The sequence below is a fragment of the Xiphophorus hellerii genome, chromosome 18 (assembly GCF_003331165.1).
Source record: "Xiphophorus hellerii strain 12219 chromosome 18, Xiphophorus_hellerii-4.1, whole genome shotgun sequence".
Classification (NCBI taxonomy): domain Eukaryota; kingdom Metazoa; phylum Chordata; class Actinopteri; order Cyprinodontiformes; family Poeciliidae; genus Xiphophorus; species Xiphophorus hellerii.
The window spans coordinates 29,273,196-29,286,166 of NC_045689.1; the positions used below are offsets into that span (position 1 = coordinate 29,273,196).

The 12,971-nt window shown below is 40.5% G+C and overlaps 1 protein-coding gene across 3 annotated transcripts in view; it reads right to left on the reverse strand.

Moving 5' to 3' along the window:
* Nucleotides 1–12,971, reverse strand: part of pitpnm3 (PITPNM family member 3) — a 156,512-nt gene that overhangs the window by 23,221 nt on the left and 120,320 nt on the right. For all 3 annotated transcript variants that reach the window (XM_032545116.1, XM_032545115.1, XM_032545114.1), the window contains exons 7-10: nt 12,544–12,666; nt 11,150–11,331; nt 8,313–8,470; nt 7,137–7,307 (exon numbers count right to left, since the gene is read on the reverse strand). In XM_032545116.1, coding sequence (XP_032401007.1) covers nt 7,137–7,307; nt 8,313–8,470; nt 11,150–11,331; nt 12,544–12,666 — 634 coding nt within the window. The remainder of the gene's footprint in view (nt 1–7,136; nt 7,308–8,312; nt 8,471–11,149; nt 11,332–12,543; nt 12,667–12,971) is intronic.

Consider the following 12,971-nt stretch of genomic DNA (forward strand, 5'->3'; position numbering starts at 1 on the left):
ATTTACTAAATTGTCTATACTTGACTGATATTGATCTTTTTTTTTTTTACTTGTACTTTTGGATTTTATTTGGCTTTTTGCTCTGTGATAAACACAAGCATCATATTTATTCATAAAATATTGAAATGATATTGAATTTGTCCCTTTTATTATGTCTTCTTGAGGCCAAAACAATCCTCAATAATCAATATCCTTATGAAAACCTCACATTTCTGTTTCACACTGTTTTTTCCCCCCTCACAGTTATTGACTTTAAATATATCTGGGAGTAGATTAAGTCCCAGATGAACTCCATAAGCATTATCCTTCATATAGTTTGTTTAAACTTAACCGTTGATCTCTGACAACCAAAAGAAACAAGGAGACAAATCCAGTCCTACATGTTGTGAACGCTTCTCTTCATTTTAACATCAGTTTACTGGGATGTGCTGAAGTGGTTAACAGGGTGAAGAGGGGAGTGGAAACCCGGTTTAGTATGTTGATGTGAAGGTGTGCGCCTGCTTGCTAATAAGAGCTATCACGTCTAAATCAGCTTTTTTTTCCTTCTTCTTCTTCGAAAGGATTCATCTGCGTCTGTGGAAAGAATAGATTCACCTCAGTTTCCCCCTGACACGACTTTCTAATCACATCACATTTGTTGTCGCAGAACAGAAAGATTGGCGTTACGTGAATTATCGCCGCACAAAGACGCCGAGTGAGGCAGCCAGCCGTCAACCTCTGCATCTGGAAATGAAGGCTAGCATGCTGGCTGGCTCTCTGACTGGAAGGTTAGTTGAAAAAATTATTTAAAAAAAATATAGATATCCAAGGGTTGCGGCAATAATGTGTGTGCTGGGTTTGTGAAGGATGAGCCACAGCAGGAGAATACAAATCGACTCCGGCTCCCACAGGCGTGAGAGAGAATCAGACGTGGTTAATAAATCCCCTACAGTCGAGGCAGAGAGCAAATTTATTTGGGATTTTTACCTGTTTTTCTGGGTTGTTGGTTAAAAAGAGATAAAGATTTTCTGTTCTTTGAATTATTTTTTTTGTATCCAAGTTATTTGTTGTAAGGTAAGAAAATAATACATTTGATGAGTTTCCTGTTTGTGTTTACTCAGACCGGCAAGCCTAAACATTTTAGGCCAAAAATCAGTTTTTTTGTTTTGTTTTATTTTTTGACTCAAATTTCCAGAGTCCCAGGTGAAACTGTAAATGACAAAGAAAAAAAGAAAATAAGTAATTTATGGAAGATATTTCTACAGTAATCAGGATTAGATGGACAAACAGATGGAAGGTTTTTGCGGACAAAGTGACACTTTGGGCAAACAAATAATTATTTTACATATTTATCCAGACTTGGAAGAGACTATTTTAAAATCATATTTCATACTTTTCCGTACTGCAATCCTTCCAGACTTTGTTGGGCAATCAAAACTAATTTCAAATTCAGATGGTTTAAGATTTCGTATCTGAAGCACAGTGACAAAATATTCCATGAAGAGCCGCTAAGAAAGCATGTCTTGGTTTTGAGTCGCTATATTTTGAGTATGCAGCAACTAAACGGTTAAAATTGAACAGACGCAGCAAACATATAGTTTCCTCAATGTGTTGACAGTGACTCACTGCTGAAAAATAAAAAACTAGAAATGACTAGTGCTTAGCGGTAGCCTATACTAGAGAAATAGATAGCTGTGACTTGTAAGTTTCTCATCTGTTCTTAAAGTTCTTTAAATTGGGATGACGTGTTTCGCTTTCAGAGATATTTTACCCTACTATGAACTAATGTCTTGATTAGTTCATAGGTCAGACAATAACCAGGCCTCAACCTGTTTTATATTATACAGTAATTTGATTGATGAACTGTAATGGTTCACTAGAGGGACCCAGAAAATCAGCCACGACACAGGAGTGAGCAGAAAACTCTGATATTTATTAAAAGGCAGCTTAAACCGGGCACGCAGGATCGTCCGCTGCAGTACTGCGAAGGGGGGCGGAGAGGAGAGATCGGTGACTGGACAAATAGCAACAAAAGGATCTGCTACTGCGCGTGTGTGAAGGGAACACTAACCTGGCTTGGCGATCAGTAACTGAAGTGATCGGCTGAGGAATCAGGAGGAGCGCAGATGCTGCGCTGACGCAGAGCTCGGCAGGAAGTGCCTGGGGAGGGAAGCGCTGATGCAGGGCAGCGTAAAAACTAGTTAGGCAGCAGAAGAACCAAATCCAGATCCGAATCCTTAGTCAGACGGGCCGAGGTCATGCACGATCGGGGCTAAGGGTAGAATCCGTGGGAGTGGGCGAGAGCGGTGTAACTGAAACAGGCGTGGGTCGAGATCCAGAAGGGCGATAGTAACAGTCCGACAAGGGCAAGGCAAAAGGGGCAGGTCCGAGGAACAAAGCGTGGTCGTGGCTATGAGGGCGAGGTAAAAGTGCTGGAAAACTACTTGCTGAAAGCGTTCGATAATCTGGCAGCGTGGTTGCGACTGAGAGAGGCTTAAGAAGGGAGACCATCAGGAAGCAACACAGGTGCGAGGAATAACGGAAATGAGGGGCGTGACTAGGATTGGCTCAAAAAGAAAACAGTACAATGTGAACTGAAAGATTTAGAAAAAGCAGGAGAAGAAGAAATCTGTCATTTGAATTTCTCGGAGTTCGGAGGGCTCCGAGTTTTCCACAGATCCACTGTAAAGTAATATTATCTGCAAACAGACTGCAGCCTCACACTCATCCTCACTCCCGGCAGGCTGTTGTCATTAATGAGCCCCGTGCTAAACATCTAACAGGAAGCCTTATTCTCTTTCAGCCTGAAGAAAATTTGCACATTTATCTCCCTTTTTTTTCTTTTCTTCGCCACACAATGAACTGAAAGAAACGGGACGATTACTCTGGCACTGATTGAGAAACGCAAGGGGAGGGGAAGGCCGCTGACGTATTTTGTAAAAACACACAGAAATTCAAATGATTTCTGCTGTCAGTGTTGTGGAGAAGACGAGGCTCACATGGTGACAAGACACAAAACACAAAGGAGAGAGAAAAAGAAGGAAGTCCTCTCTCAAGGCAGAGCGATTGAAACGGCTCGTAACAGTAATAAGGATTCATGTATGTGGAAGTGATTGTGAGGGAACATTTTTGACAGAGTGAGGAAGAAAAAAAAAAACATTCCTAACAGGATCCTCTCAGCTTCCACATCTATTAATAACAAGAAAAAAAAATACATGTAACCTTTACACTAAAACACAAATATCCAAACAATCACCACTGATTGATACCACCCTGATGCCATGTGGGTAGCATGTCATGTTTCCTTCTGGCCTAACAGTTTAAAATCGATATCAGATGTCTCCTCCTCTGCGTTATCAGCAGCATTCATCATAATAAACGCTGCACAGTTGACGGTAACTCATGTCAAAGTCGTTCCTGATTGGCACGCCATGCCTTCATGAGCGCTAATTGCTATATTACGGAACAGGAAACGGGTGGCGCGTGCCACGGTTTCCGCAGCGCGGCTGCACCTGCCCGTTGTTTTTTTTTTTTATTTCCACACGCAAAGTCGACAGCGGCACGCGGCTGATCGATGGGGACGAGACGCGGACCTATAATTAAAACCTGGCACAGCCGCCAGTCGATGCTCTGTCTGCTGTTTACGCTCCGTAACCTTTGTCTGCACCGCCGGCTCCGAGAGGCGTCACGCACGGTGTCGTGTGATTGGCTGAGCGAAGAAGTAATTAATATAATAGGGGGAGAAAAGAACATCTTTGGCATCCAAATTAAGCAGGTGAAAGCAGGAATGTGTCATAAAGTTTGGACGCAGGCTCCACTGGCAGTAAGAAAAAAAAAAAAAGAAGCAAAGATTGCACATGGGATTTGTGCTTTTAAGCAACATCTGCTGTGTCAAACATCTACTGACTGATGGAATCATTGTTGCTGCGTTAGTGAGCAATTAAACCAGATTTAGAGATAGAAAGTCAAGCAGGCTGATCGTTAAGGGAACAAACTGTACCAGCACAAAGAATACCAAGTCATCATAAAATCTTATTTTTTTGTATTTAGGGCTGAAACAATAAATATTTCAGCGATTAATCTTTCAGCTCTAATGAAATAATCATCACCTAAACAATTAATCGTTAACTTGAGTATAAAGACTCATAGAAAGTTAAAGTCAGGGTGGGAATTAAGCCAGAACTGTACAAAAGATATGTTTTTATAATTGCATTTATGATTAAAAAAAAATGCTAACTCCTAAAGAGGCATAGTTTTCTGTTTCTGTAAACAACAACAACAAAAAAAGAAAAAAATCTCCCATTGAGCACGTTTTGCTAACCTATTATGAATCAGTTAATCCAAAATTAATGGACAGACAATCCCTACAATTGCATTGATAAGTCAAACAAAAAGGTTGGAATTTTTCATGTTGATGTTAAGATTATTTTTTTTTAATTGCATCCTTCGCTACAAATCATCAAGTGATCACTAAAGTAATGGTATGTTGTTGCTTTTTATGCAATACATTTTTTTTTTTTTAATTTACAAAAGGAAGTGGTTTGTTTATTTGCATCCTTTAATGTATTTCTTATATTATATTGAAAAAAGGCATTTAAGTGCTTAAATGAAAAATCTGCAGATTGTCAAAAATAAAAAATTTTTATCCGATTAATTGATTAATTGTCAGAATAATTGATTAATTGGTTACTAAAATAATCATTTGTTGCAGCCCTATTAGTATTTAATTACCAATTTGTTTTGGTGCATTATTATTTACATATATATACATATTTTGAGCAAAACATCTAGATTTCACAGTATTATTCTTAAAACGCAGATGAAGCCACAATAGAAAAGCTGCTTGTGACAAACAAGGACCCTATAGCTGCTTCCAGGGAGTTCTGGAGCGACAGAATCAGCCAAGTGGTGCTAATCAAACCTACTGATCATCAGAACACCATCGGCGCAGCCGCCTCTGTGAAAGCAGGAGTTTTCCTTGGTTGCTGGTCTGGAACATACGTGTGTTGACACGATGCCAAGGTAAAAATACATCAGCAATGACCTTAGAGAAGGAACTGATGCTTTATTTGCAGAGAAAAATTACTTACAAGTGTGAAACATTAGGATAGCTGCCAATCTGTCCAGAAGAGGAAATGCAGGTAAATTCTCCCGGACATCTGGCTGTGCAACGCTCAAGAGAAATTTAAACAGAACAACAAAATAAATGCTACTCAGCCTCAACAGCTGTCACTTTTCCTGCTAACTGTTAAATGTGCATTCTTGAATAATTTGAAGAAACCTAAACAAGTTTTACTTGCTTAAAAGTTTTTTTGTGGGGTGTGGAGAAGGCCTCATTTCTGGAAATAATATGGCAGCAAATAATAGGCTTATGAAAATACATCTGATCAATCAAGAATTCTAGAAAAAACCGCAGCAGAAACGTCTGACCATGTTCCACTGCTGTTCAGCTTAAATAGCCAAACAAACAGAGAATACGGCAGGAACAAAAATTGTGCTTTCTGCCATAGAAACATTCATAGTGTCAAAGGTTTTATTTTATACCATCTCTGGAGATTCACAATATTGCAAAAATATAATTAAGTATGGGTGAAAAGAAGAGGAAATGTTTTAGATGTTGTATAGTCTAAATAATCTGCAGCGGGTCTTTATGAAAACAAATATTTCCACCACAACGTTTAAAAACATAATATCATATATTGGAGGATCGGTTTCAGAAAAGTTCCATCCACATAAACCTGCACAAATCCACCTCTGAGCGTTGTTTTGAACATGCCAAACCCATAGAGGGCAGTGTAGCACAAAGCTAAAACCTGTCAGCTAAGCACATTGCTTCAAAACAGGGGTGGGCAATCCTGGTCCTCGAGGGCCGGTGTCCTGCAACTCTTAGATGTCTCCCTGGTCCAACACACCTGAATCCAACAGCTGAATCACCTCCTAAGAACAGTCAAGTTCTCCAGAGTCCTGCTAACGACCTCATTATTTGACTCAGGTGTGTTGAAGTAGAGATGCATCTAAAAGTTGCAGGACACCGGCCCTCGAGGACCAGGAGTGCCCACCCCTGCTTCAAAACAACCACAACTTCCTTTCAGGAATTAAACATGACGACAGAAGGTCCATTTGTATAGACAGATATGAATAGCGTATCAAAATATAAACTTCTTAAGACACAAGACGATGTTGATTGGGAATCATGTCAGTGCTGGTATGTGGTTATATTAGCGCACTTTTTGTCTCATACTGCAATGGACTCTAAATATCTGTTTTACCATGTACACACTCACAAATACGGAGTTTCCTCAAATCTCCACTTTTGTAAATAATTATTTTAAGTGATATTAAACAGAGTTTTTATGTGAATGAGATGACAAAACGCAAAAAATCTGTTTTCCCGGAGATCGCTGTGTGGACAAGGCCTAAAATGCCATCTCATATACCTGCTTCGTCAACCACCTTTATTATCACCATGCTAAGGAACAGGATTTGATTTTAAAAAATTACAACGCTCTATCCTAATAGACAGGACTTTGTTGGCCGCAGTCTGCTAGGATGAATTGTTGGACTCTGTCCTACTTTCTTCCTCTGTAGGTGTTTACAGAGGCAGGAGAATAAGGCGATGCATCATAACTACTGTTTAAAAAGAGTCTCTGTGTCCCACAAGTGGGCTGAAACATCCTTCAAATAAATTTAGCAACTCATTAAGGACTGAGTCTGCACGGCTAAGTCTTTCAGGGAGATTACAGCAGCACTATTTCTTCTCCTATCTTGTCCTCACAGAGCAGAGCCAAGCTGAAGGTACCACACCCCGGCAAGATCAAGTATAATTACTTCAAACCTCTGGCTTTTCTGGCTCGAGGCTTGGATTTAGCTCTGCCTCTGCCGCACAAACAGACTAGAGATGGGATTAAGGCTGTGTGTGTCCTCCATCCATATTTGTGAACGTGTTTACCTGTCAAAAATTCCCATTAGGATGTCATTAAATCCCTGTGGAACTCAAATTAATTCCCCAACCAAGAGATTTCCTTAAAGCTTTCAACATCACTTTTGAAAGGTAAATAGCCAAAAAATATTTATCCCATTGTGCAATCATGCAAGAAGACAAGAATAAGAAGCAACATTTTCAAGTGACTCTTTCAGCATGAAATCCCAGGTCTTACCGATGAGCAGCGAGCGCCCATCTCCAAGAGGGTAGCGCTGGTAGCGCGGCACGGCGAACGGTGGCAGCTTGTGGAAAAGAGGCTGCAGCAGGGGCTCCAGCCTGGAGGCTGAAGGATCGGAGGGGTAAAACAGGTTGAAGATCTGGGAGCAAGCTGGGCGAAGCTGGCCCACTGGGGAAGGGAAAACAGCAGAGAGGTATGGTAACAGGTGCAGGTTATCTGCAGGATTCAGTAAGTCAAATTTAAGACTTTTTAAGACCATCGTAATGCCAGCTTGGCGGATGATTATGATTGGCGGATCTTGTTGGCTCATACGGGCTGACAAAACAAGCGAGCCACTGGCAAACACAAACATTGTCTACCCAACTGGTGATATTTGCACCTGCGCACGTTAAACGGATAAAAAACAGCTAGCTAGCAAGGGCGTACTAGCAACTAGTTAACAAACCACTGACTAGCTGCTAGCAGCATGCTATAACATAGAAAGCGCTGAAGACGAGTGCGTCTCAGACGTTTGCAACATAGTAAAGACCCACAAGAAAGAAAGAAAAACTAGATATGAGATTATAAAATCCAGTCATCCCAAAATGTAAGACCTGTAGTTGACATATTTAAGCCCAATCTACTTTTTTTTAAAAAGAAAGAAGAATTTAAGACATTTTAAGACCTGAAAATTAGATACATCAAGTTAAGGCTTTTTGAGACTTTTTAAATAGGACATCCTGAGGCAGGTCATTTTAAACCTGTATCTCAAGTTTTCAACATAAACTTTACTTAGAGAGCGAGTCTGTTTCACTTTAATGAAATGAAGTTCAGTCTGTGTGCGGATGGATGGAAACATGTTTTACACTTAATTTTGTTTTATTCTCTTTGTTTTTTAGAAGTGGAAAATATTTCAATCAAATTCTATCGCTTTCCAGATTGTAATAAACTCAGCAAACATCACACTAACAAATCAGATTTTAGTTCATTTTGAAAATCTACTTCAGCTTTTTGTGCACTAGAGTTCACTAACCGGGTTTCCAGAACATAATGGGAACAATTCTGAATAAGAAAATCCATTTTAGTCCTTCAGGTCTGCAAGGGAAAGTAGGACTCTCTTTTTTTCTACTGCAAACAGAGTTTAAATGAAAGCAGAATGTCACGTTTTATGTGGTACATGGTTGTGGTTCTTACCGTGAATAGCAGGCAGCACCGTGCATCTCATGGCCAACACCAGTCCCAGAGGGCAGCCCAACAGGAAGCAGTCCGACACCTCAAAGTCGAACCGGCCTGGATTCAACACCAGACTGGTGCTGCTGCCACCGCGCACCTCTGCACCCTCCTTCATCAAACTGCATGAGGGAGAACAAAAAAAAAACAAGAAAACAATTTACAGTAACACAGGAAAATGTTTGTGTTGTTGATTTTCTATCGGACTACCAGAAATTTGTCCAGGATTAATCTGAAATGTTAAAAATCAATAAGGCCTATGCAGAATATTCAAATTCAATTTCTCTGTCTTGGCTCGGATGAGTCAACAATCCTTTTACTTTGCCGTGATTCAGATGTTGCCGTGTTAGTTTTATCGTGTGGTCGTAGCCGTCAGCTTTATGACTCAGCCTTCACAGGCCGCTCCGCGCCGACAGCTGTTTAAACAGTCCGGCTGGTCACCGCCACGTCGGCATGCCGACCGGCTCCATCCCTGGGCTTTAGCAGCCGGCCAACATTTCCCCATTAAGTCGTACATGTGGAGGGAGGATTAGCCAGCGGTCTCCAGCTTTCTGCTGAAGCCAAATCAATGGCCTTTTGATTGCTTTCTGCAGCTGTTTTGGCTTCTGTGTTCTCTCCTACCTACTTCTGCACCCTTTTTACTTCTCTTTTTTTTTTTTTTTACTGCAGTGGAACATTGTCGCTGTTACAATCTTCTTTCAATTTTAGAGGAAGTAAATCTAATTCACTGCAGTATTTTCTTTTGGATAAACATGACGTGGACTGCAGCAAAGATTATTGCAGCAGGTAAGGGAATCTTCTCCACTCCTGGCATTGACTAAAAATACAAACTCATGTTTACACTTTACAGTTTAGTTTGTATTCAGTTTACACTTTGGCTTTCAGTATTTTTGAGGGGTTCTGTATGGAAGACTACTGCTGTCAGGGAGGACAAGAAGTTTTTAACACCGTCTCATAATAACATGATGACTATAGTGAACAAACATGATAAATATATTGCATAAGCGTGTAAAAATTATGTGCAATAATGTGTAACTGATAATTATATTGTATGAACTTAATTTTATTGTAAAAGTGTGCTATTATATAAACATAATATATTGTATAAATGTGATAATTACATTGTACACATTTGATCATTAAATTGCATAAACTTGATCATCTTATTGTAAAAATGTGATATTATACAAACATAATGACATATGCGTATATAACGTGATAATTATATGACAAAATCTAAAATAATAATAATTAAAAAAATATATTTTACTGAGAGTTCCAAGTCAAAAAGCGCTGCTGAGCAAAAAACAGAAGAAGAAGATGATTGTGGCCTATCTTGCATTTACTAAAAAGCACGATCCAACGCCTGTGGAGCATCAATGGAAATACTCCAGATTTTGATTTGTTAACTACAGCTCAAGCGAGGTCAGGTTAGACAGGAGAATGAACGTTTTGGTGCGGTCTAGTTAAAGTCTGTATTCAAATTTGATTAAGATGTTGTGGCGCACCCTCAAACAAGTCAAAGGTGCTCAAAAACCATCCACTGTGGCTGAATTTAAACAATTTTCAGGGAAGAGGGAACTAAAACTCATCATAATCAGGACCAGAAACAAAGCAGAGTCTGATGCTCAAAGAAACAATCATGGATTCGAGGATTAATGCCAGAAGGTGATATTTAATTAGCCATCCTGGTGAAGGAGAATATCTATTGGGATCTCTGATGAAATACAGAAAAAGCAGGGTGAATTCTCCATGCAGCCTTGCTCAGGTTAACAGGGAGTTTAAAAGGTTGCAGCTCCGCCGTCATAAACCTTGTGGCATCACTGGGAATTTATGGGACTGAAGACTGAAGGGTACTTTATCTCAGGTGGCTGTAAGCACTGGAGGAGTGTGTAACCTGGAATTGAAACCATCTCTTTGGACAGAGTAAACATGGCAGCTGGAACTCTTCCAGGCTCATCCGAGCTTGGCCAAATGAACCAGTAGTTCACAGTTTCCATCTGACTGCCTGAAACGGGCAGAGAAATGGAGAAACACGAGCTGCAAATACAGCAGCAGGTCTGTAACCACAACAAACTTTGCTGGATGATAACATTTTCCCAGAGATGATTGCGATAAATGATAATATTGTTGTGTTGAGGCAGTTTTCATGTAATATTTTGATAATGGCTTCACAATTCAAGTTCGGCCTCTCAAACGCTAATAAACTTTAATTTTGTAAGGAACACTCCACACTGGGACTGGAGGACATTTTAAATATCCAAACTAAAAGACAACAACTAAAAACAATTCAATGCAAATAAAAGCCACATACAACAGAAACCATAAATAAAATAGATTACGATGTCTCTGGAAACAAAACTGCCCACCTGGTGCAGTTCTACCAGCTGTTTGCTAATTGTTGCTGGCTAGTCTGAAGGAGTTGAGTGGTGGTTTCATGGGAGATGACGCTAGGGCCCCGCAGGAAATTAAGAGATTTCTCAAACATGCATGAAAAATAATTAAGGCAAAACTCCAGGTATGTTCTTGATGAGGGAATAACATTATAACATAATGTAAAGCTCAAAAAAGTCAAATTTATATAACAGAGCCCCTTTAACACAGCCATAGTGACTTAATAAAGGCTTAACTACTTTTTAAAAATTATTTTCAACGAGTGACCATGCTCGGAAAACAGACTTTTGTATTTACTCTGGTTTTCTTGATCTGATTACCCGAAACAGACAAATGAGAAAAAAAGAAGAAAAAAAAGAAAAAATGATATACTGGACATATCTTAAGACATGGGTCGTGTTTTCCACCTGGAAAAAAAGTTGTGCTGGCCCGTGGAAGAGGTGTCCCCGTCGTACGAGTCGCTCTGCTTGCGGCTGAGCGCCGGGCCGCCCTGGCCTTCGTTGGGAGCAGAGATGTCGATGTTGCTCTTGCTCAGCCTCTTGCTGGAGCTCAGGCCGGGACTCGACTCCCGCAGCAGGCCCGTGTTGTCCTGAGGCGAAGGAGGAGAAAGTCAACACGAGAGCCTCCGGACGGGACTGGAGACCGGCATGAGTTGATGGGAACTGACGCACTTTCCCAGGTGGACCGCCACCGTGTTGGATGGAGACAGCATGTCTCCATCCAACACATCTCCATTCACGAGTGAATATTTCAGCGGTGAGCATGCAGCACATTACCGGGAGGGAAAAACACGAAGCACAAGCAGCTTTAGTGAGGCAGTTCAACACTAATGTTTAGATGAATATTTTATACACACAGAGACTCAGGGGCAACAGACGGTGTTCAGGTAGTGGAAAAAATCCCAACAAAAACCCAGAAACAGAAAACAAATTGTGAGCAACACATGCAGATTTCATTTCATCTTTTGTTCCCCCTTTTTGTTAGGCGCTAGTATTAAAACCACTAAAGAATAGCTATGTAGCTATATAGCTAGGCCTGTCGCAATAAATCAATAAATCACATGATAAATTTTAAAAAGCTTAACAATTTACATCTACATGATTTATCTTTTTTTTCTTTTCTCTCTCTTTTTCTACCAAAAACTGGATGATAAAAGTCTTCAGTCTGGTGTTTTGGTCCCAACTTGCCCCTTTCCTGAAGGACAATTTTGTTTACAGAGATTCATAATTCACTTTATATTTGTTGTTTGTGTTGTTTTGTTTATTTTTGGATATTTAAAATGTCTTCCAGTTCCAGTGCTAAGTGTATAATTTAAAGTTTCTTAATCTTTCAGAACGTGCCCTTGCATTATTATATCATTATCGCTACTTACTTGTTTACTTACTTGAAAATGGTCTCAAAAGAATAATATCATTGTTTATAACAATAACTTCAGGAACAATACATCGTCCAGCAAAATTTGTTATTGTGAAAGACCTAGATGTAACTAAAAGAAAAAAAACTGGCAGAAGGAAGACAGAGTTGCTTTTGCTTCTCCGGGAAGCAACAAAGTTGTGCCAAGGACGTTGCCAAGGACGTTGCCACGGCCGCGCATGTTCTCTCTTGCTGCACTTTTAGTTGACTAATGAATGCGAGAAACAACAAAAGCGTATAATCTTGATCATGATTCTGTAACCATGCGGTGCCAGGGAAAATTTTCTTTCATCAGCTCCTCCAGTTTCCCCCAAACACAAACGCACACACACCCCGTCACAAAGCGATGCATCATGGGTGTGTTATCGCCGGAGCGCTGAGGCCCTACCTTCAGGCTCTCTGTGCTGTTGTTCCTGCTGCTGCTGTTGGGGCTGCCGGGCCTCGGGTGGTTGCTGAAGCACAAAGCGTCAAAGCACAGCACTCCGCCCACGCAGTCGCCCATCAGGCAAACCTGCTCACAGAACACACACACACACACAGACACACACACACAAGTTCAAGCTCCTCTCTTCGGTCGGTGACGGTCTCAACAGGAAGACAGCTGAAGAGGAGGAGGACGAGTGCGTGGAGGGTCACAAAAACATATGGAACATGTTAGGGCTGAAACGATTAATCGTGATTAATTGATTAGTGAAATAACCATGAACTAATTTAGTAACTGACTAATCGTTAGCCGGAGCATACAAAGTGAGAAAAAAAAAGCCCATTTTGCTGAAAGACCAACACCCTCACAGCAGTAATTAGGCTAAAACTGTT